Source organism: Chrysemys picta, chromosome 21 (genome assembly GCF_011386835.1).
Source record: "Chrysemys picta bellii isolate R12L10 chromosome 21, ASM1138683v2, whole genome shotgun sequence".
Taxonomy (NCBI): Eukaryota; Metazoa; Chordata; order Testudines; family Emydidae; genus Chrysemys; species Chrysemys picta.
This window is the reverse complement of record NC_088811.1, coordinates 6,682,167-6,706,241: the sequence shown is the minus strand read 5'-3', so window position 1 is coordinate 6,706,241 and position 24,075 is coordinate 6,682,167. Positions and strand designations below refer to the sequence as shown.

Sequence of the window (24,075 nt, the reverse complement as noted above, 5' to 3'; positions counted from 1 at the left end):
GTCAAGACACCAGCTCAACACCAACTGAGGTGACCCCCTGTGCAGAGTATTCCCAGGGAGCTGTTTCTACCCATTTTTAGGCTGCCTTACATTGCCAGTGTGGCATAAAAGGGCCCTACTGTAGCTGAGAATGGGCACCACTAAGGCCAGTGGGATTGCTCCTGCCTCAAGAAAAGCAGCTAAGACACAACACAGGCACATAGGACTTGCGTAATTCATTGCCATCTGTGACCTACTTCGAAATCCTTGGCTCAAAGGTGCTGCAGAAGAGCAAAAGGTACCTGATTAGTTGTTATCCCCCAGTCCACCTGCTCTGGTGTCCCGTGCCCAGCACTGACCAATCCCTGGGCACCAAGGCAACCTTGAAGTCCTTACATTTAAAGAATTCAGTTGTTTTCAGTTGCCCCCCTGAGACCAGGAATCCATGTCACAAAGCTGGGTCAGACCCACAGCTGAGCTGGCATGAGGCCTGACTCCCCAGTGAAGACGAGGTGCTTCCAGGTTAGGTTCAACCTAAGGTTGGGACAAGGGGAGAACCCAGATAACCTATAGTTGGTGGACCCGGCTGGTGGACACACAAGAGACTCTGGTTCCTAGCTACGATGGAGTCTCTTGGCCTTTTGAGAAGCAATGTTAGCTCCGGGGGAGGCAGCGCTGTCTGGTAATTAGAGCATGGGCTAGTAGTCAGCATGCTTGGGTTCTGGCTTGCCACTGCCACTAACTTGTTGTGTGACCTTGGGGCTGTTGTTTCACGTCTCTGGACTCGGCTCCTTCATGTGTAAAGTGAAGATAATTCTTGCCTTCTACAGGCATTAATTAATTAAGCCATGTCTGAGAATGATTAGTCGTATTGCTAATATAGTGTATTGTTGTTGTTTTGACATCCTTGGATGCAGTAAATACACAGTATATTAATCCTGAGCGTAGGAGGCAGAGCTAGTAGAAGGGAGCTTTCAGGGACCTGTCACCGCATCCTTTCCCCCTCTGTTGGCAGAACTCAAAGAGCCAGGCGGGCCCTTTGCCTAATCCAATAAAGGCAGGGACAGCAGCAAACGAAAGGTCTTTAAAGTCTCCAGTGCTCCCAGTTTACTTTCAGGGAGTTTCCGGTCCACAATCCAACTTCATAAAGAGCTCCCCTGGCCCAAACGCGAGCCTGTTTGACTCATTCACCCAGTGTTTCATCTCACAGTAGGATGATGCTAGAGAAAGTTGGCAAAATAAAATGAAGTGAGAACTTTCCAGGAACTGCTGCGATCCCTGTGGCCATAGACTCAGGCTTTGACTCACTGTGGGCCACCCAGCACAAGTTAGGGCTGTACAGAGGCAGATCTGTAACTTATACCACTGATGTAAGGTCCCTCAGAATCCGGAGCAGTGGAACTCTGCTTCCTGCCTGTTCCGTCACAAGAACTCCCCTCAACACACACCCTTACACCAGGGACTGGGGGTATAGCTGGGGGAGCCATCTTTCCCAGTGGAGTTTCCTGGTTAAGAAGAAATTCTCCACTGACTTTCGACTTCATAGTGGCCTTAGCAGACTAGAGAATCCAGACAGTAGATGTCGGAGACAGAAATGGCTTATGAGCTCCCATCTAGTTCATCTCCTGCCAGGAGTACCAGCAGCATTACTGCTTTGGAAGGGGGCCACAAGTAGGTACCAACATATGCAAGTGCCCCTAAATGGGCAGGTTTAGGCATGCTGCTTGAGCTGCTCCAATTCCTTTAACCTCCTGTTTGTCTTTTAAGGAAGACGCCATATCGCCTGGCCTTCGGGGAGTGATTGCCCCAGCTCTCCCACACCTACCCCATACACGGAGAAAACGATACACACTTACACCAGGGCAGCTGAAGTGGGACCATTTCAACCTGACGTACAGGTATGAACACGTGTTAACTCTGCGCGTGCCGGGTCTGCAATGTTTGCTTTGTGCCTTCTTGCCTTTGACACTCATGTTTTCCTGTTGTGGATCCTTGTGCTAATTGAACTGCTTGTGAGCAGTGGACAGCTGGGAACAATGAGTCGTCCGGACACACATTAGAATAGGCTCTATTCATACAAATATTGCTAGGTCTCTCCCACAGGTTGTACAGATCATGCGCCAAGCAGAACTCGTTATATAAGGAACTAATGCATGGTATGCCATTCACGGTATGATGCTTGCTAACGCCTGCAGAAACCTACCGGTTTCTACTGGATTTGGTGCTGATCTGAGATGAATTCCAGGTTGACACACCTACAATTCCCTTTGACTCAATCCTGTCGTCCATTCACCCCTCCAAGGTAAATACATTTGGTCCCAGTTCACTCTGGGTGGGCTCAGCACTGGCTGAACTGCTCTCCGTGAAGTTCGTAAAATTCTCATTGACTTCAATGGGAGCTGAGTTAGTCTAGCACGAAAATCCTCTGTGCTTGTGGCAGAAGCGGAACTTTTATCTTTTGGATTAGATCCTAAAAACCAAGGTTTCATAGGATGGGAGAATTACCTGGCACTTCTCATAAGAATGGAGGTTCACCTCAATATCTATGGCCAAATTTCCTACCCACAAACATGACCACCCAGAATGCTGCATGCCAGCTGGCTGCACCGCTCCGCTCTGCTTCAGAAGTGGTGGTACTTTGTAACTGTAAAGGGAGTGAAGATCTGTTTTGGAGGGGATGGAGCGACATACATGTACAATGATGGTGAAATAAGCAGGCTGCCTCTGCCAATAGCTCAAAGACCAAGTATCTGCAGAACCAAAAGATAATAAGGGACCTAATTCACCACTGGTATAAGCCAGTGCAAGTCCTTGGACTTGGTGATGTTGCAGCGGAGAAAATGGTATTGTGCGTGCTGCACAATGTGTCATATAAACTCCAACAGGAGAGCACACCCTAAACTTGAGTCAAAACAATGGTCTCTGGAATGACACAATCCTAAATCTATAGGCCAGCTCCTGCCGGTGTGAGCTGGCATAGCTCCAAAGTCGTGCAGAATGACACCACTCGAGGATCTAGCCCTTCCTTGTTACTTTCTGGCCACATTGCAATAACTGTAATTGTGAAGTGTTCAGCCCTTAAGCAAAACGCCCCCTGAAATCACCAATGGATGAATAGCTTCTGGCCTGCCAATGCTGTGCCCATCCGTGAGGCAGGCCAAGCATGATGGACAATGGTCTCCATGTCCTGACAGATGCTTTGCCTCTTTGGGACGCTGAGGAGCAGTAAAAAGTCGTGCTGGATGGCGGGGGCCTGTTGAATGTTTCTCACGTGCGTTAACAGGCATGTAGACACAGCAAGCGCAGTGCAGCGAGTGTGCCTGGGGAATCCCTCTGGAGCCAGCTGAGGCCTGGCAGGTGTGACCACACCGTTCTGGTGAACCTCAGGCAGCAGGCCAGGGGTCCGGATGTGGCTTGTACCTCAGCCTTGGCAGGAGTCCTCAGGTCTTGCTGAAGAAAGGCCCCTTGTTAAAATCCTTCCTGAGAGGGGAAGGCGCCCTTCTGGGAACTCCTGAGGCAGTTAAAAGTGTAATATGTGGCGACAACCACCCCTTTATAATACACCCCCCATCTGGCCAGTCCCTTGCAGGAAGCCCTCTCTGAAGTGATTTTCCAAGGCAGCAGCTGCTAAGCAGACCCAAGTCTAACCAGATTAGTCTCAGAGACCTGAAAGTGGCCTCTGGCAGCAGGGAATGCCTGTTGCATCCTCCGCTCTGCATTAGGAAGAGGGTTGTTTGGGGGCAGGGAGGGTCTTGCTCCAGCTGGGAGGCTTCCCAGACAAGGACTGAAATGGATGGGAAAGTCTCTAAACCAACAAACAAGAAAGGAAGGAGGATCCAGTTATATTTGCATTGAGTTTGCTGTAGGCAGCGGAGAGGAGGGGGGTTCTAGCTGCCTGTGACTCAACCAGCCCCTTTCACCTACACAGGAACGAGCGTTCCTGAGGCACTTACAAAGGGATCGAGTGGGCATTTCCGTGTGAGCAGCAGGCACAGACTGGCACTCCCTGCTCAGTCTAGCAGTGCCACTGCCTGGATTCCCTGGGTAGCAGTTCCATCTCACACTCCTGCAGCCACATAGATGTCTCATTGCAACTTGTCCCCTGTTCCCCTTCTCCCCAGCAGCCACCGAACCATCCCGGTCAGCACTAGGTCAAATCCCCCCAGCAGCCATTGTGGGGTCCTTTTCCTCACAGCCTGGCTCTTGGGGCCGTAGACTGTCCTAGGTGCACATTGTCATTGTCACCTTGTCCAGTCAGTGGTGGTGAGCTGCTGGCCAGTGGAACAGTCCTTCCAAATGGACAGCAGAGGTCAGTGCCTGCCCACCAGCCCAGACAAATAACCAGGGATGCTGCAGAACAGCACAAACGCTCCGGCTCCCTTCAGCCCCTGACCAGAGTCTGCTATAGCATAGGCAAGAATTAAGAGCCATTAACTTGTTGCCTCCACGTTGCCCACCAAGCATTGTGGTATCTCCTCATTGCCCAGATTAAAGAGTTTATCACCCTAATTAAACTGTCTGCTATTCTGCAAATAGGGCCTGCTCTGAACCCATAAAGTCAATGGAAAGATTCTCACTGATTGCAATGGGCTTTGGACAAGACCCATAGTCTAGTTCAGTGAAACTCTTTAAGATGGGAACCTTTCCAGGTGAGCAGTACTGGAACCTTCAGTTGATGCAGGAGGATAGTCTGGGATCTGTCTAAAGCCAATCTGTGTCTCCCTGCAGAATCGTGTCCTTCCCGAGAAATCTCATTAATGAGAGTGTCACACGGAAGGGGTTGGCAGCTGCTTTCCGAATGTGGAGCAACGTTTCACCATTCAACTTCAAGGAGGTGCCACCCAACTCAGCTAGTGACCTGAAAATAGGTAGGTCTGCAAAGACCCTGGGGTCCTGTGCTAAAGAGAGAGTGGGCTCTGGCCCTGAGGGATGTTCCGTCTCCAAAACGGGGTCTGTGTTCCTTGGAGCATTTGATTGCAGAACTTTTTGGGTGAGACCCAGGAGTCCTGCAACTGCAATGCTCCTCCCCACAGCACAGGCTGGGCCACACCCTCTGGCTGGTATTAGTGATGCAGCCCCAGACCTTTGATGCATCTGCCTTCCCTCTGGGAGGAATCTTATTCAGCAAGGGAAGGGGCTATAGTATTTATCACTACCCTAGTGCCTGCTATCCAGGGAGCTCAGAGAGTGAAATCTCCCCACACCCCTGTGAAGCAGGATTATCCCCATTTCACAGATGGGGAAACTGAAGTGCAGAGAAGTAAAGTTACTCACCCAAAGTCACAGTGAGTCTGTGGTGGAGCCCGGAATAGAGCATAGTTCTCCTGGATCCTAGTCTGGTGCGCTGACTGGTAGCCATGATGCCTCCTGGTATTTTATTTATAGAGAAATCCTAGTGGCACTCCGCATGCCCCAGAAGGAAGAACACCTCAGCAGTACTCTCCCTACAGTTCAGCCTGCTTCCTCTTCCTCATGCAGAGCAAGGTCTACCTGTATATTTATATCACACTTGTCCCTATAGTATCTGAGCTGCTCTTGGAGGTACAAACACACTAACTGAAGAGGAAGTTCAATACAGTTTCTCCTTGTCTGGAGCAGTGGTGCCTAGTGGATAGAACACCGGACTGGGACTCAGGTGACCTGGACTCTATTCTCAGCTTTCCCATTGGCCTGCTGGTGCCCTGGGGCAAGTCACTTCACTTCTCTGTGCCTCAGATTTGCCATCTGTAAAATGGGGATAATGATGCCTCCTTTGTAAAGTGCCTTGAGATCTCCAGATGAAAAGTAATGTACTTGAGCTAACTATTAATATTCTTATTCTCTCTCTCCCCACCCTGCTAGCCCTCCATGTACTCCAGACCATTCTTTAAATCCTATTAGTTATTCCTTAATTCTGGTTCCTTTCCCACCATCCATGGTACAATCCCTTGCAAGACCAGGCCTCAGCTTCAAGCTCTAGGATTCGGCTGCACATTGGTGGGTTGCTTCAGCTCCCCCTTCCTTATTTATCTCCACAGAACTTACTAAGCCATTTCTCTTTGTCCCTTCTCAGCTGCTATGCAGGTTCACTATGCAGGGTGCCTTTCTGAAGCTCTCAGCCCTGGGCAATCATAATGCAGTTTTTAATCCTGGATCATCTGGTTAGTTTCACATTCTAGATGTAAATTCCTTTCAGGATTTATGGCCTACGAAAGACATGATCATTCTTTCCTGTGCAGACTGCGGTGTCTTCAGGATTTCCAGCAAAGTTTCCATTGTTTCGCAACATATTTCTTGCTCTGCTATTGCGTGACACCACCTGAAAGCAGATGATCCACCTCCCTGGGGACCTTGCCTAACAGAGAGTGAAACGCTGCCACGTAGGAGCTCCACAGAGCCCCATTCCAGCAGGCACCTATTAAGGACTGCATGACCTGTAACTAGAGCGCAGGCCTGAGAGCCAGGTTGTGCATGGTGGCCTGAAGCAAGTCACTTAACCTCTCTCTGTCTCTGTTAAATCCAGATTTAAAAGGGGATAACACTTATCTGCCTCCCAGAGGCATTTGTAAAGAGCTTTGGATGGACATTTGTTGCAGGCAAGTGGTTATAACTAAATAAACTGTTATAAGAAGTAGCAGCTCAGCAAAGGAGTTTTTATGGCCTCGGCACTACTGTAAAGACTTGGTCCCAGCCTGAGGATCTTTGTATCACTTTAGACGATAATACCTCGCCCTTCTATTGCGTATTTCATCTATAGATCTCAAAGCACTTCACAAAGTTCCCCAGTTTACAGATGGGGAAACTGAGGTGCAGCGAGGTGAGTTGATATTCCACCCAGCGAGCCGGGAGTAGAACCCAGATTTCCTGAGTCTCAGTCCACTAGGCCACCCTTATAGCAGAGTCTCCACTACCTGTCAGTAGTAGCAGAATTGATAGTCTCCTCCCAGACCTCTAGGAGGTAGCTAGCGAGCCCATTGTAGACATGGGAGGGCTCACTCCAGGGAAAACATGGAGAGATTCTGACACTGCCTCAATCGCTAAACTAATTCCCCTGTGGGAAACCTGGATTAAGCAGGGGCTACAGGCTTGTATGCCGGACTGATGATGGGTGTAGCCCTGTACAAGATACACAGTCAACAGCATTTAAAGTTGCAAAGAAAGACCAAAATAATCCAAGCTGCATTAGATGACTCAGAGTCAAAGTTCACATAGCTCCTCGTAGGGGTGCAGAAAGCAGCGTTGACCAGAATGGGTGAGTGGGTAGAGATCTGGAGCACTGGGATAGGGGAAATGGTTTCATGTGATGGGAGGTGGGCATGTTGGGCTGTGGTTACTAGTGTCCACACCAGGGATCGGCAACCTTTGGTACGCAGCTCGCCAGGGTAAGCCCCCTGGTGGGCCAGGCTGGTTTGTTTACTTGCTGCGTTCCCAGGTTCGGCTGATCGCGGCTCCCACTGGCCGCGGTTCGCTGCTCCAGGCCAATAGGGGCTGTGGGAAACAACGCGGGCTGAGGGATGGCCTGGGATAGCAAACTGTGGCCAGTGGGAGCTGTGCTCAGCCAAACTTGCAGATGCAGCAAGTAAACAAACCGGCCCACCCAGGGGGCTTACCCTGGCGGGCCACGTGCCAAAGGTTGCCGATCCCTGGTCCACACAATGATCAATCAAACGCTAAGCCTAAGCAATCGGTCACTGCCTCCTCTTTAATGCCCTGATTAAAAACGTAGGAGTTTCCACTTGGTGTTGAAACAGGAGCTCCTCTCTGAAGGGAAGCTTAACTTGTGTCCTTTGGAGACTGCCCTAAATCCAATGTCACCCCAAACACTTTAGAGCTGGACCTGGTTTATATTATTCAACCCTCATTTCTAACTATCTCTTTAAGTTTGATTTTCCTTCTGTGCATCTGTGGGATGGAAAACTTACATGTTTTAGAATATGTCCCTGAGACACGCTCCTCTTTGTTCAGTCCATTCATGTATGAAGTATACTGAGTAGTCTGACTTTATGTATTCTCTTTCACAGGCTTCTATTCCATAAACCATACTGATTGCCTGGAGTCACTCATCCATCATTGTTTTGATGGGACGACAGGGGAGCTTGCCCATGCTTTCTTCCCGAAAAATGGGGAAATCCATTTTGATGACCATGAATATTGGATATTGGGAAACACTCGGTTCAGCTGGAAAAAGGGTACGTAACTTGTCTCTGAGGAGATCTACTTCTTCCAAGAGATTGATTGCATTTTTCCACAATGATGTTGCTCACTCTTATTAAAATCCTGAAAGGTCCACAAGACACACATGCCAGTGGAGTAGGTTGTTAGGGAGGGACTCATGTTGCAAAGTCTGGTTCCAGACTGAAATTTCCCCAGCACTCAGAGGGATTTTGAACCTCTTTAGTTGTTATGGAGGCACAGTATCAGTGTCATAAATAAGTCTGCAGGAGTCATTATTTTCTAGATAGATATTACCTTTGATGGACCAACCTGGCACATGGTACTGACTTATAAAAGGTGTTTCACCCCATCAGTTAAAGCCTTTAGATGTTTCCAACCATGATTCATTTTCCTCAGTGTGTGTGGAAGGGGGTGATGAACCTGCGGCTAGATATCCATTGTCCCTGCAGAAGGAGAGGCTTTACTGACTTCATGAGGCTGTGATGGAATGGAATTTAGAACTTTGTTTATCAGGGGTTTACTGGTGTAGGGCCAATATCCACCCACCTTCCTCACGCAAATTCTCCAGCAGCTTGAGTAGAACTCCTTGTGTAAGGTGAGCAAGATTTGGCCTTAGGTTGGGGTTCTCAAACTGGGGTGGGGACCCCTTAGGGGCTCACGAGGCTATTACATGGGAGTGTTGTGAGCTGTCAGCCTCCACCCCAAACCCTGCTTTGCCTCCAGCATTTATAATGGTGTTAAATACATTAAAAAGTGTTTTTAATTGATAAGGGGAGGTCGCACTCAGAGCTTGCTATGTGACATGGGTCACCAGTACAAAAGTTTGAGAGCCCCTGCCTTAAGTGCAGATTTTCTCATTGTTTAACCAAACCTGGGAGAGACAAAAGGAAAGTTTGGTGTGATTCTTTGTGGCTGTTGGTACTGCTGTCGTGTGACTGAACTCCAGCCATGGAATATTCCCGTTTGGTGGCAGTTCCAGCACTTCCTGAGTAATTCAGTGGGCCCCAACCACATTGTAAATAATCAGGACTGGCTTCCATCCAAGCAGCTGTGCTATCTCTGGGGAGGGCCACGTTATGTTTGATTTCTTGGCAGGGTTGTTCACATTTTTGTTGTCCTCTGTAACCAGCTTTCCTGCGTACATGGTCATTTTCAAGCTTGTGGCTACCTAAAGATATCTTGCTTACTTTTTTTTTAAAACAATGTCTAAAGTAACATTAAATTACAAGCAGATGGTCCATGACCAATCAGCAAACTCATTTCATAAGGCAAATGTTATATTTCTTTGAAGTTAAGTTTTTCGTTTGTTACCAAAAAAAGCAGGGTAGGAGAAGCTTTAGAAATGTATCCTGTGTGTTCCTGTTTATCATTTTAGCAGAAGGTCTTTTATCTCTTTTGTGCATGCGTGAGTACACGTGTTCTGTAAGTGTATGTAGTATTACATATATTATGTATATAACGTGCATGTGTATGTATGCTAAGATGTTTTTAAGTGACTGGTGATTTTGGGTTTCCAACTTGAGACATCTTAAAAGGACTTGACTTTTCAGAGAGCAATGCTCTATTCTTCCTGAAAATCAGGCTCATTATAGTACTTCAAATTAGGCACCCAAAATCTCTAGTTGCTTTAAAAAATATTGACATTTTATTTACACACACACACACACACTTTTCAATTCACAAAAAAGATCATAACATGACCAAACAGTTGACATGTAAGTGAAAGATTGCGAACACCAGGGATGAAGAGGAATTACTTATGGCTTATCTATATGGGGACACTTAGGGAAGAGGGTACATCTACATTACAGAGACTATACTGGCATAGCCCCATAGTGTAGACACTGACAGAAGGGGGTTTTCTGTTGGTGTAGGAACACAGTGTCCCTGAACAAAAAGCTGAACTTTTAAGTCAACACAGCTACGGCTATAAGGCATATGGAAAAATTCAGAGCCCTGACCAAGGTAGCTATGCCAATTTAACTGCATCTACACTGGAGGTTCTTTGATGGAAGAACGCTTTTGTCAATGTAGCTACTGTCAGTCAGGGAGGCAGTGTTCCTATATCGATGGAATAACCCAATCCATCAGTGTGGGCTGTGTCTACAGTATTGGGTTATGCCAGTATAGCTATGGTTGATAGTCTCCATAGTGTAGACGTACTCAGTGTCAGCTGTGTCGACGAAAGCCTTATTCCATTATCATAGCTGTGTTTACACCTGGTGGTTACATTGCCAAGGGGTGTGTGGCTTTTTCACACCCCTGACCAATGTAGCTATGCCAATATAACTCTACAGGGTAGACCAAGCCTTAATTAGCATTAGCTTCTCAAGTGGATTAGTTAAACCACATTAAAACCCTGCATGTATGCTCTCATTCAGAATTAAAGTGACCTTAGTTTGGTTTGGTTTGGTTTGGTTTAGTTCACTTTGAAATTAAGGCCGCTTTAATTCTGAATGTGTGCGTGTCCACACAGATTTAATATGGTTTAACTAATCCACTTTAAATTTACAGCATTTTAGGTAATTCGGATTAATTTTTGCCAGTGTGGACGAGCCCTAAGTACAGCTAGAAGTAATGGGATACAATTAAGAGAGGGAAAATATAGGTTTGCTATCAGGGAAAATATCGGGGCTAGAATAATCTCCCATGGGAAGTGGTGGAAGCACTTGCCACATGTTTTATAGTTAAACTGGATAAAGCCCTAGAAATAGTTCTGCAGTGCTGGGGGAAAAGACAAGGTATGGCTTGGCCAGCCCAGACCTATACACCAGCTAATTCCCACTTACGCCTACAGCAGCCACACATCATCAGAGTGCTTAACAAGTGTGAAATGGGAGGGTCTGGCTGAAAATTGGGCAGTTTTTGGACCACTTCTGAAGGTGGAAGTCAGACTGAGTACAGCCGCATGAGATTCTCCTAACTCCCTGCCACTCTCAGCTCCGTTCTGGAGAGGGGAGTTCAGTCTCTGCAGTCAGGCTGGGTAATATATATATATTTTTTATGTGGACACTTGTCCAGTGGCTTACAGCTCATTACAGTCACTGTGCATCTGAATTGTTGCCTTCAACCAAAAGATTCTACATCCTATTGCTAAAGTAAGGTGGGAATTAAATGATGTACAGGGTCTGGTGCTGGCCCTTTGCAAGGGATGAATTTCACCCCTAATCCTTTTCCCTGCCACTGCAGAATTATTTCAAGTGCTTTTTTACATCTTTGGGACAAGGATTTTTTGGGGTTTTATTTTGACTTTTTATTTTAACCCATTGCAAAGCCTCTCACCTGCTTACAGAGCTATAGAAACAACAAACCAAATAAACACTCACACAACCGGGTTATGAAACCATCGGGGGGAGAGAATTTGAATGATAATCCAAAATGACTTGTAAGAACATTTTAAAGCACAAGGAAATAAAAACTAGAGCAAAACAAAACCCCAGACACACCTTCCAGGGACTAAGGCATTTAAAGCAGGAATGTCAATGTATATTCACAGAGAGATGGAGTGAGTGTGGTCATGTTACAAGATTCTCTAACATATTTGTATTGGGGGAGGAACAAAAACCCACACAAACCCTGAGCTGAAGATTAAATGCATTCCATGGCCGTGATATGGTGATGATAAAAATCAGATGTCCACATTTTATGGGTGTCTGCTAGCCACCAAACCATATACTTATCAATGGGTAACTTTTTTTTTTTGCAAACAGCTGCCGGTACAACATTAACAGCATTTGGGTTTGCAGTAGTTACAGGGGGTGAGTGGGTCGTCCGTTTCCCCCCCGCCCCCCCCAAGAAGGTGGCAGAGTCCAGAAAGATATCAGCACAAACCATGAAGCTCCCTAAAAGCTATTTAGAGGAAACGAGATATCGCAGTAAATTTCTTAGCTATGTCAGGAATGATGGGTACCAAGTGAGGAACAGGGTACATCTGTCAAGGATTCAGAGCATGAGGAGAACTGAAGAGCTAAAGTTCCTAGCTGAGGACAAGAAGAGCTGTGTATGTTACAATTTGGTTAAAATCTTCATTCCCAAGTCTCATCGGGTACAAAGGATGGTTCTGTGGCTAAGGCCTGGGATAGGAAGTCAAGAGACCTGAATTTGGTTCCCGACTCTGCCACAAATGCCCTAGACCTGATTTTCCACTCTCACTGGTTTGACAGCAATGTAACTCCATTGATTTCAGTAGAGATGCTTCTGATTTGCAGTGGTTTGAATGAGAGAATATCCAGTCCCTGTAACTGCTTGCCTGCAAAATAGTGATGACAATACTGATGATGCTGCAAGTCTGACTTCACTAATGTTTGTAAAGCACACGGTGCTCCTCAGACACATGAAATATCTGGCTGCACAGATGCAAATTAACATTACAATAGACAGGGATGAAAGATTCTCTCATCCACCATCCGAAGGTGCCTTGAGAAATAGCCAAAAACCAAAGGTAACCAAGCATTTCCAGAGACTCCCATTTAATGCATTAAGCAAATTTGCAAGACGCCAGCTTTCTCTGAGAGCTGCTCTAGTTCAACCACAAATTGACTTGATGCAGAAATTGTTGGGTGAGATTCTCTGGCCTGTCTTATGGGTAGATGATTATAATCATCCTTCTGGTAAAATCTATCCGTCCTTGCTGCTAACAGTCTCCAAGTTACTACCAAGAAGTTGCAGTTCAATTCTACATCTTAAGGGGATGCTAAGGTCAGTACAACAAAAATGTAACCTGCCTTGTAGGAGTTTTATTCCCAGGTGTATGGAGAACAATCAAAACAGTGTGCTTTATACATGTGTAAATGGCTAATGGTTTCATCCCTAAATGATCATGTCCTAGTTAGAGCATGATGCTGTGGGAATAACATGGGAGAATGTTGCCAGGAACACATTGGCCTGGTCATGCTGGGGTTTTGTTCTGATTTCCGCCACAAGTGTAGCAGCTCTAATGTAAGCTCTGACAGGCAAAGCTGCTGTTTGCACAGTGCATGAAACCAGGGTAAGAGCTGCTGGTGGAAATATCCACTGCTGATGCACGGGAGATAGAATTGGGCAAATCCCCAGGGTAGGTAAAACAATTCCTAACTGTCAGAACAAAGTCTGAAATTGCGTCCTGACTGAGCTGAATCCATTGTTTAAGGTTAGTGAACAGAACCATGCGGTGTAACTTCTGTTGCTGTTCTTTTCCTCTCAGGTGTTTGGCTTACAGACCTGGTACATGTAGCAGCTCATGAAATTGGACATGCCCTGGGACTCATGCACTCCCTGAACTCTAATGCCCTGATGCACATCAATGCCACTTTAACTGGGAAAAAGACCATCTCCCAGGATGACGTCTGGGGGATTCACAGACTCTACGGTGAGAGGAGAGGAAAGGGTTGGTTTCTTGTAGCTGTTAGTGTAAAGAACACCAGACTAAAGACCTGCTCCTGAGCAGCACTGATTTCCTGACACCTATCGGGGCTTCAATGGGAGCTCTGCACTTGACCAGGTTGGGCTCTGATGTCACAAGCAAAGAGTTTTGGGCAGCAAGTTCTGTACTTTCCCAGTCAGCCTCTGAGCTGCAGCCAGCAAGTTAACTTCTTATGCTACCCCAACAGGTCAGAGGGAATCTAGGCAAGGCAAAAGTGTGAGTGTCCTGAAACGTGTTAGTAAATTTCATGCTGAGGCTAATGGGAGGGGGTGGAGGAAATGTTCCACTCCCCTCACATCTGCAAAAAAAAACCTGTGCTTATGATGGGTATGAGATTGACAGGCCTGAAACCTAAAGTCCTCAGAATGCACAGAACAAGCACAGCGGAAGCAATGCCATGCATGGTTCCTTCATATGCTCCACCAGCATGCTCCAGCCTAGATTTGTGACCATTTCTAGGGTCAGTCTATATGGCTGTTCATATCTTGGCCCCTTTAGTCTCAATCGGTTTCAGCTGGGAAAGGTTATCTGCCAGGTCAAGGTTAGCAACTGCCTCTAGGAGTAAAGTAGAAAATATTACCTTATAAGGTAACTCCCCAAAATCTTGTTCCTTCAATGTATGGATCAGGAGCTGTGGCTTGCACTGCCACCTGCACATCTGCTAAATTTAGAGCTTCTTAGGAAAGAGACTGGCCCATGCAGGGAGGAAGGCAGAAAATGAGACTCTTGGAGGTCCTGGCCTAAGGCATATTTACAGAGTGGGAAGGCAACATGACCAGAGCAAGACCTACCCACAAACCAAACTGGGGTGCAGCAGGAGAGCTAGCTTAACTTGGGCACCAGTATTTATCAAGACAATGCTAAAAATGCCATTGCACTGCACAGCTGTCTGTGCCAGACTGGCACATTGTTTACTGACATTAAGGAACAGTGAGTCAGAGCCAAACCTGCTGTCACAGCTCCATTGAAGTCAATGGGATCAGACTTTCAGCTTGGGCAAATTCACAGTTCCACTGACGGTCCAGCCTAGTTCATTCACTTCATGTCTGTTGTTAATTAATGTAAATACAGGAAAGTGCACACTTATGTTCTTATTTTACGCTGATTCCTGCCCATAGCAAATCAAACTTACACAATGTGATCCCATGTCATTTTATTGCACATCACATTCAGAACTGGCACTTGTCCCTTTAATACTTCGTCTCCTTTCATTTCAGGCTGCACAGACAGACTATTCGTATGTCCATCATGGGCTCGGAAGGGTTTCTGTGAGACTCGTAGGAAGTTGATGAAAAAGCACTGTCCGTCCAGCTGTGATTTCTGCTACGGTATCAGCTCCTCTTCCAGGGTTAAGGGTCATAAGAGTTGATAGGTGCTATCTGAATGTTAGTGACAAATGACAAGATTCTTCCAGACCAAAGAATTCAGCAATGAGTGATGCCCCTAACACTCCTGCTTTGCCTATTGCATTTCAGCCACAGGATGTGGACATTAAGACACCAGAGCATGTTTTCTAGAGTATGGAAGTCTGCTGTCCTGGTCAGTGTTCCTCCTCTCTGATCTAACATTCCAATGCCTTGAGAGTCTGTGAATACATAACAATTGTTTCATGTGCCTTGTGCTGCTTCCCTCCCCTATCAGATCCTCCTGAGGGCAAAATTCAGAGGCGAGGTATTGGGTGGCATAACTTACATGACAAAGTGGCAGGAGGTGGGAAAGTTGTGAGCTAAAGCTGGTTGGTCTAACTTGCACTGTCTGCATCAGCTCTGCACTTGTCCCTCTATATCTAACCCATCCCTTTGGAAATCTGAAACCTGGTAGTTGTTTTGTTAAACAAATTTCAGTCTATTCCCCCATCTTATCTGAGAGGAAAAAGCATGTCATTAATTGCACAGTTACTACACCCTGGCTTTGAAGAATGCAAGCCAAGGGGATAGCACAGGATCATTGGAGTTAGTGCTGGAATTGCATATTAGGTGTCAATCGTGCCTGCTACAATGCAGTAGGAACATATTTGTGAGCCTCGACTAAAGGAAAGAGGGCACGTGGGTTGTGTAATTCCATTCAGACTAATAACAACCGTGTCTTAGAACAGCATTTCCATGACTGAGTATATTTTATGTAAACTGTTTCCCTGCAAAGATTCTTGTATGGACCTAGGATTTTAAATCTTCCTCTTCTCCTCTGCCCTTCCCCCCTCTCCCCCCAAAATCAGCAAATATCATGAGACTTGCACTAAAATCACAAGTGTTGGCAAGGCTGTGCTGATAGAAAGAAGCTCGCCAATGTCATCTTGTGCCATGTAAATGCACTGAGAGGATGTTATTTGCATATAGAAATTGATAAAGTAATGTCTTTCCAATACTTGCTTATTTAGGAGGAAGCTTTGAAGAACTACTATACAGAAAAGGAAATATAAAAGGCAGTGTGGTTCCTCAGAAATAGTTATCTTCAGCAATGCTTTGCAATGGGATAAACTGACTTAAGTATTTTTTTTCTCCCCTTCTTCTGGTGGACAGAATTCCCTTTTCCAACTGTAGCGCCAACTCCTCCTCCACTCAGGACGAAAACCAAGATCGTTCCTGAAGGCAGAAATGTCACCTTTCGCTGTGGACAGAAGATTATTCATAAAAAAGGCAAAGTTTAGTAAGTGCTCTTCCCCTGTTCCAATCATTTGGGGGACACTGCATTTTACAGACAAAACAATGATATCAGACATCTAGAAATATTGTTCTGAGATGCGTTTTTTCTTTGACTAAGAAGGGATTTCACTGGAATAAAGCATGTTCAGAACACTTTTCCTTAGGGAAGTGACACTACAAAGTAGCAGTTTACTGTGAGACCCATGGACTTGAGGCTTCTCTTTATAGCCATTAAAATTACAATGTATCATTTATTATTAGTATTGCAGTAGTGTTTAGGAGCCCCTGTCACAGAGCAAGATGCTGCTGTGCAGAACAACAACAACCCCTCACAATTTAAGTATAAGATATGAGAAAACAGGTGGGAGAGCACAAGAAACAATGTAGAATTTAACCCCCCTACTATGCTTTACTGCTGATTATGAGAATGCAACTCTTAGTGTTGCACATGGGTACTGTTGGTTTTAAATTTTTTAAAGATCCCAGAGTCTGACACTATCAGATAAATAAGCTATGGTGAAAGAGAGACTGTACTTCACTTAAATAGTAGTAACAATAACTCTCACCCCTAGGGAAATTTTCTGGTCTATGTTATACTAGAGGTTACAGCGTATCATCATCATGGTCCATTCTGGCCTTAAATCGATGAATCTATAAAATACTTCTTTCAACCTATTGTGGCAAGTAACAAAGATTAGAAGGGGAAAAAAAATCTATTTTTCAGCTTGGGTACAATGTGTATGACAGGGCTGTATCTAGTCATTTTCACTGTTTCCCTTGTTTGTCTGGGTCTTTCACATAACAGCTCGAGCGAGAGCATTTTTTTTTAAACATGATGGTAAAATCACAAATACTACCAGGACTCAAACAGGGTCCTACTTATAACTCAGTTTTAAAACTAACTAGGGCTAACATTTTCAAATGTATTTAAAGATGCAGATAGGCACTTTTGAAAATGGCACTAAGCAGTTTAGCTGCCTAAATCCCACTGATTTCAATGGGGAATCAGGTAACTAACCTGCTTGGATGCTTTTGAAAATCTGGCCTTAAGTGCCTATCACTGGAAACTTAAGCAACAGCTGAGCAGTGGTTTGGAGAAGGTCAGAGGCACCTACCTACCTTTGTGGGTCTGGCCCTAACCAGTCCCTAAGTTCAAGTGATTTAGATGTTGAAAAGGTATTTAGCTGCCTAATTCCTAGCAATTTCGATGGGAGTTAGGCATGTCTGAAACTGCCACTAGAAGACACCTAAGTCCATAGGGAGGTAGAAGCTTTTGAAGTTTAATCTACATTTCAAGTTGGTCTTGTCTGTGCTATGGTAGAACTCCAATACAAATTCTTATTACTGACAAGCCCCTTAAATGCACTTTGATCTATGCTGTGTGTTTAATGTTCACTATTTTTCTTATGACAGCTGGTATAAAGATAAGGAGCTTCTGGAATACTCATATCCAGGTTACTTAGCCTTAAATGATGACCACATGAGCATTATTGCCAATGCAATTAACGAAGGAACCTATACCTGCATTGTGAAGAAAAAGCAAAGAATCCTGACTACCTATTCCTGGAGGATTAGGGTTAGGCACTAACAAGGGTCTTGAATGAGGATTCAGTTACTGCTAGTTATGTTTGACAAAAACCCATCCTCTTCAGCATTTTATGTTTAACCTCCAGCAGAGCAACCCACCATAGAAATCAGCTGCTACCAGTGATTGGGCAAGAAAGTTGGACACTGGGACCTGATCACTGGAAAAATTCTCCTCCAAGAGTTTACTATTAATGAATTTATCAAGCACATGCTGCTGCAAAAGAGAAAAAAATCTTGAAGCCAAGATGACCCAGGTAATTGTAGATCATTTAAAAACTAACCAATCCTTCACTGTATTAATGGAACCTGGAATTAGATTAAAAAAGGATTGGTTAATGTTCCAGGGTTTGTCTTGCTGTCAAGCATTTCTTTGTATTTAAAGAACTTTCTAAAATGCCAATATATAGCATCAGAGGGGCTTGAAACAAAAGACTGACCCCTGGCTGTATTCTCCATGGATGCTCTTATTCGAGCACTGAAGGAGTGGGGGATCTAACTCTAGAATGAGTTTTTTCAGAAACTCCTTTTTATAGGGGAAATTTCCCTGATTCCAAATGTTATATAACTAAAATAGCCAAGGAATGCATCTTCCCCCCCTGTACATTTTTCTGTGGTTTGCATTTATCACAATGTGTTGTTTACCTCTGTCTGTAGTCTCCAAGTCTTTATCAGCTGTCATTGTTAATAAATTACGGAAATGCTTTTGTTTCTTGGATCAAGTAAACATCTGATGGGTAATGGGACAACCCCTGCCAGCAACAATTACTTTGCAATGATGTATACATTAAAACAGTAGTTGAGCTAAAGTTAATTACATATTAATCACCCCCTGTAAGTTCTATATTTACAGTAATAGGTCAACTAGAAGACAGAGCCGTAGCCAGTTTAAATTTGACATAGCTCCACTGCAGTCAAACAGAGCTAAGTTGCTTTACCCCAGTCAAGGGTGTGGGCCCTGTTCATCTTTGTACCACATTCCTTCCCCCACCAATACATAGGAACTATTTCTTAGCTGCACAATGGTAGTGCAGTGTTCCCTGCTTGCAAACTACCTTCTTTCAGAGGGATTTTCCCTCTCCCCATTCTGTTAGCTCATGGAGTCCACTACCCCTGCCAATGCCTGGTTAGTCCCTGCAACAAGTTTATTCAGTCCTGTTTTAAATGACTCAAGAAGTAGGCTTTCCACCACTGCCCTTGGCTGTTCTACAGTCAAATAGACCTTACCCTTCAGGTGTTTTTTCTGGGATCAGCTGGTTCTTCCTCAGGGTTTGCACCTTTCAGCAAATTCTAAAGCAAGTTTCCCACACACAAGGAAGGAGTTTCAATGTCTCCTCCCAAGTAAGTCCCACCATCATTATTTTTGTTCTTTGAATTCTAATTTGTCGATGGTCAGGTAAAGGCCATCAGTAATATTATGGAGGTGCTGAAAAATCCTCTGTCTTTAAGATGAGTTGAAAGTTACACTTAAAGCAGGACTATGTTCCCCTTGTCTCACCTGCCACTCCATTTTAACATATTTTTATCTAGGGCTACAGCGGTGGCTTCTGATGTACCATTTCTGACTACTCAGCCCAGAAGCTCACATTTGCTTTCTCCGCTGCCATACTTCATTGCTAGCTACTATCCTAGCTGTTGTCTACCACCATCCTGGGCAGTTTGGACATTGCTGTTTTCCTAGAAGTTTCCCAGTGGCCATACATTTCCAAGACTCATATTTTAAAATAGTTCTAATGCCCATCATATTTATTGTCCTGCCCTCATTGATGTTTGGAGTTGCCAAATAAGACTCCCTATTAGTTAAATGTGAATATTTTATATTCCTTTCTTGTAGGTAACAAAGATGGTAAATAAACCCACACTAATCCCTGGCTCTGATATATTTTCTTGCCATAAACTCTAAAGAACAAGAGGACCAATTTAAGAATGAAGGGAGTGAGTGGCCTATACAAGGAGGGAGCTGAATACCTGTCCTGGCAGTTGCATCTCAGACAAGACATCACAATTAATTCAAAGGCTGGATGATAATCTAGTGAAGTCCAGCAGTTGTGTGTTGAAAGAGATGTTTGTGCTAAACAAACAGGTACAATTATACCAATATAAACTGCCCTGTGGACAACTTATTTTGAAGTTGAGTTTAAACCCTTTCCAAAGTGACATGTACTAAACTGTGAAAAGCTGAGCTTATTCCAGAAAGTGTCCAGAGGGATTTATACTGGCATAATAATCTCACTTTAAATCCGTAGCTTAGGTATAGCATTATAATTCTACTGTATATACAAGCTCTGGGAGATAGGAATACCTTTGTTCTAATTCCACATCTCATTGTGCCCAAGTATATTACAGGAACAGTATTTCCCCCAGCTGCTGAGTGGAATAGAATGTTAAAGAACTTAAAACAGTCTAAGCATGAGGATAGACACACACTGGCCCCTACTGAGGTGACTGGTGGAGCACAGGGAAATTATCATGCTTTATGATTAAGGTTTTTTTTTGTTTATTTACTCCCACTAACTGCTGCTGTAACTAGGGTTCTTTCCCAAATTTCAGGATTAATTTAACAACCAAGTGATGTTATGTCAATAAAATAGGCATCTTAAAGCTGCAGCAAACTCAAATTACAGAACCAGCTTTATTCCATCAAAATGTTCTTAGGTTACTTACAGTGCTGTGGGGTTAAAGTGAACTTCCATCTACCCAGACAGAAACAAGAAAAGATCTGAGGAGGGAAAAGAGAAAAAAAATAAGTGTTTCTTTTTAGGCTCAGGGGGTCAGCATCAGTTTACAGCTAAATCTCACTTTTTGAGACCCTTCTGCATCAAATGTTTTGCTAAAAGTCCCTGCCTTGTCTCATGGTTGAGATAGAGAAACTAGGAGCTACAATTTTCCACCCATCACTCAGTGTGGATTTCAATCTATCATCTCCACCTTGGCCTTATCAATCTCTCGCTGCCCCAGCTCCCCATCTGTAAGAGGTGGATAATGTTTCCCCTGCACAACAGGGTTGTGAATTCATTAGTGTGTCACAAACACGCATCCCTCCATGACACTACTCTTGGGAATAGCACCACAGGCCTTTATTGGGGATTGAGACCCCTGCTCCCATGACATGTCACAGGGGTGCTGAGAGAGTGGATCCCAAAGGAGTAACAGCTGTGTGGTTTTGTTGTGGAGAGATGAGTATTTTGTTTAAAATCTTCTGCTCAGCTGTTTTCCCACAGAGCCAGGCTGGCTGTTGCTCACATGGATGGTGGAGGAGGGAATGCAGGAAGTGGCTTGCTTAGCACAGGAGAGGATCTACACACCAGCAAACCATCCAACCCTGCCATACTACCTAGATGCCATTCATACAGGGGGGTAGGCACAGCGCACCACTATCTAAATCACCAGCATTAACTAACCATGACGACAAACCTACTAACTTTCTAGTCATTGATAGAATCTTCCTGGAAAAGCAAGACAAGCAAGCACTTTTTAGAAATATTTCAGAGTAAACAAGTGCCAGTCCTCCCAACTTCGCACAGTATAGGAAAATCAGATATTTAAAAGCTTTGTATTCCCATTCCTATCACCCAGCTTGATACAGAAAACACTTCACCATGGTGAAATTACATTCTCATGGTAAGAAATGTAGTTAAGTGTGCTCTTATGACATTTGATTACTCTATCCTCACAGTGAACTTAGTTAACAGCATTGCAAGATGTGCAGGCATTACAAAAGTCCTTTTATTTCCTCTATGCTCACAGAGTAGAATCTACACAGCAGCCAGTGTTGAAAGCTTATGGAAACACAACACCAGACTGAATTCAAATGCTTGAAAAGAGTGGTTTCAAACCAATTCAACATTACAATGTCATTCCTGAACAAACTGTCTTCAAAGTATTTTCTCACCATATTTCAGTTTTACAGAGCTTAAGTAAGATTAAAAAACAAACTTACCCATCTTAAAGGCCCAGCTTTAAGAGGGAAAACACCTGGCCAGTTAGACCCGAAATGTATATGTAGGGCCTATTAAAAAAAAAAAGAAAATATCAGTCACTGCTGGGGAAACATGATTAGCATTTCACTATTATTTTAATCCATTTTTTTCTTTTTACAAATGTATTTAGTACAAATAAACAAACTTAGGACTCAATTTTATCATAAAAAATTGATTTACCTACTTTGAGTGTACAGGAATATTAAATAAAATTCATCTTTTTTGTATGGACAAGTCAAACTAGGATCATACCCAGTAAGCACTCCATATGGAAAAACAGACATTTGAATTAAAAGAGTACGTGTTTTCTTTGCTTGTTACATGAAGCCGAGGCAGACCATTTGGAAAGCCGTTCCACAGAGGCAAGTAGCAATATTCCCCTCCCCTGGAACATCTGGAATCACACACTTTTCAAAACCAGACCAAATTCCCATCTTAATCCAGCTTTAAGTTTGATTTACTAAAAAAAAAAATCTTTGACGTCTCTAAATAATCCTGCGTTACTGGGAATCAGACTTTTCCATGTGCAATATCCATGAGTGGCTATTGCTGCTGTTGCCAAGGGAACAATACAAAAGTTATGATGCGCAAAGTTTACAGGGGAGCTTGACACACAATCTAAAGTCACATTTTTAATCCTTTATCAGCTATTGTGCAGGTCACTGCCAAACGTTCTCCCGCTCTGCAGCCTGAGAGATGTAGTACAGAGCCTGCTTTTCCATACATTAACAACTGCCACATACCCCCAATACAGTGCGATCTTGCCAAAATCCAGCACATTTCAGAAGCAGACAGGTAACAAGACTAAAAATCTCCCTCCCCTCCCCACCCCCATTCAATGCAAATTAGAAAATTAAGCCTAAGAGAAAATATTTTATACCATTTACACACTTCTATTTTCCCCCTAATCTCTCTCTATATAAAAATATCCTGTTGCTAAGGCTCTGATCCAGCAAAGCACTTAATATGCTTAACTTTAAGCACATGAATAGTTGCACTGAAATCAATGGGACTACTCCTATAATTCAAATTAAGCACTTTACTGGATTGGAGCCTAATTCTAATTGCATGAATGTCCAATTTTTTATAGTATTCCTTTCTCACTGCTCCACTAAAAAGGACGGTTCAGTTATAAATTAGAAACGCGTAAGAGTACAACATTCCAGGACAATTCCTATGGAAGGTAGCACTGTAAATTCAGTACACCTACTTTTTCTTTTGGGGGAAAAAGGGGAGACATTAACAAGACAACCTATAGAAGAAAATAAAGATTTAAATCTTTTTGATTTATAAAACAATATTGCAGTTCTTGTTCTGCACCACAGCCATTGTGAATCTATACATACAGTAGGTCAAACAGTGAAGTGGTCAATCCATTAGAAACCACTTGGGGCCATCAGTACTCTCAAAAAAGGTCAGTAAGTATTAAGCGCAGCACAACATGGCTCTCTCCAAGGCACAGAATAGGAGAGACGCCTCAGAAATGCCTTTAGGGTTTCTTGCTCAAATAAGCAACTGAATTCAAACAGATAATCTTTACAAAAGAGCTTTTCTACCTGTGCTGACAATATGCTTCAATTTGTATAAGCACAAACGGGGATGAAGGAGAGAGAAAAATCTCTCTACGTTTCCTCTCTAGAAGATTTAGTGCCACCACCATCCAAGTCTGGTGCAGGTGAAGAAAATGAAATCCTTCACACTGTTAAACAATTAAAAATGGATTTTAATTCTACAAATTTACAAGCAAAAAAAGTAAAAAAAAAAAAAAAAAAAACAGTTCCAAGATTGTACTTCAAGTTTTCCTTTTTGAATTTTTGTAATGATCCTTGGCTTTTCGGATTAATTCATTCCAGTCCCCTGAATGAAATGCAGCAGTTATATTCCACACCCAGCAAGATGACATCTGGCTATTTCTGTGTAAAACACAGTCTTCCTGATGCGAAGAACAAAACTGGAGCGCTTTGAAATCCATTCATCAACAGCATGGTTGAAGTCAAAGCTCTGTCTTTTTTCCCTCCTCATATTAAGTTTAAAACTTGAGGCTGAAGCCAGGTCCTGCTGCTGATGCTCCTTGATTTGTGGTAGTCAGGTGAAAACCTGTATCTTTCAGATCATCATCACCCTGTGAAAATGTATATATAATTCATGTGTTTATAAGAAAGAAATGTATGTCTCACTGTTCTAACACTACAACAAAAACAAAGTGAACACAATATTCGTAAGACACAGGAAATACCATGTTAAATTTAATGGCCTCACCATTGGGCTCTAAGTGGAGTTTTATTCATGTTATTTAATCAACACTCCAGGGCTATATTTCCCAAAGGACTTCATT

General features: G+C 43.9%; 2 protein-coding genes across 17 annotated transcripts in view; one reads left to right on the top strand and one right to left on the bottom strand.

Annotated features, from left to right (window-relative positions):
* MMP23B (matrix metallopeptidase 23B) overlaps window positions 1–18,465 on the top strand; it is a 40,550-nt gene extending 22,085 nt beyond the window's left edge. For 3 of the 5 annotated variants that reach the window (XM_065575273.1, XM_065575275.1, XM_065575274.1), the window contains exons 3-9: window positions 1,751–1,877; window positions 4,708–4,847; window positions 7,980–8,147; window positions 13,316–13,480; window positions 14,752–14,862; window positions 16,054–16,180; window positions 17,590–18,465. In XM_065575273.1, coding sequence (XP_065431345.1) covers window positions 1,751–1,877; window positions 4,708–4,847; window positions 7,980–8,147; window positions 13,316–13,480; window positions 14,752–14,862; window positions 16,054–16,180; window positions 17,590–17,764 — 1,013 coding nt within the window. In that variant the 3' untranslated portion in view covers window positions 17,765–18,465. Of the gene's footprint in view, window positions 1–1,746; window positions 1,878–4,707; window positions 4,848–7,979; window positions 8,148–13,315; window positions 13,481–14,751; window positions 14,863–16,053; window positions 16,181–17,589 lie in introns of all 5 variants that reach the window. The other 2 variants (XM_065575272.1, XM_065575271.1) reach the window with 1 other exon arrangement.
* Window positions 14,673–24,075, bottom strand: part of LOC101951327 (cyclin-dependent kinase 11B) — a 40,129-nt gene continuing 30,726 nt past the window's right edge. For 9 of the 12 annotated variants that reach the window (XM_042852851.2, XM_065575264.1, XM_065575260.1 and 6 more), the window contains 4 exons: window positions 23,297–23,862; window positions 21,701–21,769; window positions 20,425–20,479; window positions 14,673–16,141 (listed from right to left, as the gene is read on the bottom strand). In XM_042852851.2, coding sequence (XP_042708785.2) covers window positions 23,770–23,862 — 93 coding nt within the window. In that variant the 3' untranslated portion in view covers window positions 14,673–16,141; window positions 20,425–20,479; window positions 21,701–21,769; window positions 23,297–23,769. Of the gene's footprint in view, window positions 16,142–20,424; window positions 20,480–21,700; window positions 21,770–21,896; window positions 23,863–24,075 lie in introns of those variants that run through there. The other 3 variants (XM_065575261.1, XM_065575268.1, XM_065575262.1) reach the window with 2 other exon arrangements.